The sequence below is a fragment of the Rhinopithecus bieti genome, unplaced genomic scaffold (genome assembly GCF_001698545.2).
Source record: "Rhinopithecus bieti isolate Rb0 unplaced genomic scaffold, ASM169854v2 scaffold_1403, whole genome shotgun sequence".
Taxonomy (NCBI): Eukaryota; Metazoa; Chordata; class Mammalia; order Primates; family Cercopithecidae; genus Rhinopithecus; species Rhinopithecus bieti.
Genome location: NW_016803444.1, coordinates 448,796 through 450,238, shown reverse-complemented (window position 1 = coordinate 450,238; position 1,443 = coordinate 448,796). Strand labels below are relative to the sequence as shown.

The 1,443-nt window shown below is 50.2% G+C and overlaps 1 protein-coding gene across 1 annotated transcript in view; it reads left to right on the top strand.

The window, feature by feature from the left end:
* LOC108536955 (uncharacterized) overlaps positions 1-1,443 on the top strand; it is an 8,402-nt gene that overhangs the window by 3,801 nt on the left and 3,158 nt on the right. The window contains exon 2 of the mRNA XM_017884057.1: positions 1,144-1,346. Coding sequence (XP_017739546.1) covers positions 1,144-1,346 — 203 coding nt within the window. The remainder of the gene's footprint in view (positions 1-1,143; positions 1,347-1,443) is intronic.

The window sequence follows — 1,443 nt, the reverse complement described above, 5'->3', positions numbered from 1 at the left end:
AATATGCATATCCTATAGATTATAAATTTTGCTACTAGAAACTGAGACACTAAATTAAAACACTGATAGTTTTAACAGGTTTATATTTCCATGTCAAAGAGACAATTAACATTGCAGTAAAAAAATAATTACCCCTCCGCTGGCCTTTGCTTTTTGAAGCTATATATTCCTGGCGAAGCCTCATTAAATTACTTTTAGACTTATTATACAAGTTTTAATTAGCATTGTGCATATTTTAACTGTATATATATTCTTTCAGTTTTCCTGGTTATAGGAAATTACACCGGCTGTGTCAATATTTGTCAATGTGAGGACAAAACTACCTCCGATTCTGTTTTTCAAGAAGTAGGCCTCATTTTTAAACTGTGCTAACTGTCGTCTGAGATGACTAAAATATTATCAGTTGGGATTTTTCAGAAACAGTTCTGCAGTTCTGTCGTTTGATAAACATATGAGCAAAGTCCCGAGCAGTTTCAATCACTCAGGCCGCCGGACCTCTACCTCTAATTCACAAAGAAAGCCCATTTTCCTGTTGGCTGCAAAACTCCCCCCAGAAGAAAGTGCTGGCTCCTCGCAGCAGTAACTGATCCTACGATCCTTTTTAGCATTTCAGGAAGTCACTGCCTGCGTGGTCCTTCTCTCTCGGGTCCTCCACTCTCCTGGAACGTGGGAGAGGGTGACCCCGCCGGGAGGTTGGGGAGAAAAAAGGCTGCCTCCAGAAAACTTAGATGGTTAGCAATAATTCCTCCCAAGGAGAAAGTGTGCTTGAAATACACCTTTCCTACTGTGTGTGTGTGTGTGTGTCTTAGTCATTCCCACCCAGGATATTCGGGAGTCACTGACTTCTGAGGTGGGTTTAGAAGCTCTGTTCGCCTCAGTTTCACACGATTGAGAGGGCTGTGTGAAGGCAGGTCCAGGTTCAGTGGTATTGCGAGAACCACATGTCTAAGTCGTTGTAACCCGAATGGGGAAGCCTCCACCGCCGGTTACCTCCTCCTCCTAGCCTAGGCTAGAGACGAATTATCTGTTTACGAAATCACACCAAACAAAACAAGTGCCGAATGCGCCCCGGACTTTTCGAGGGCCTTTCCTACCTGGTCTTCTAGGATGCGGCTGCTGCCCTAGACGCTGGCTCCTCAGTAGCATCAGCACGAGGGCCACAGCGGCGGGCGCCCCTGGCGCTGCCCACTCCCCCGCGAGCCGCGGGATGTGAACCACGAAAACCCTCACTCGCGGCGGGCCGCACGCGCGCCGAATCCGGAGGGTCACCAAGAACCTGCGCACCATGTTCTCGCCGCCTCCACTGCCGAGCTCGGCAGCCGCTGCGCCGCCCTTTGGCACCAGAGGTGAGCAGCGCCGCTCCTGCCCCCCTAACTGCAGACTGGGACCCACGCGCCGCCCCCTGCCCATCTCCGCCCTGCAGGCGCGCACCCGCCTTCCCTG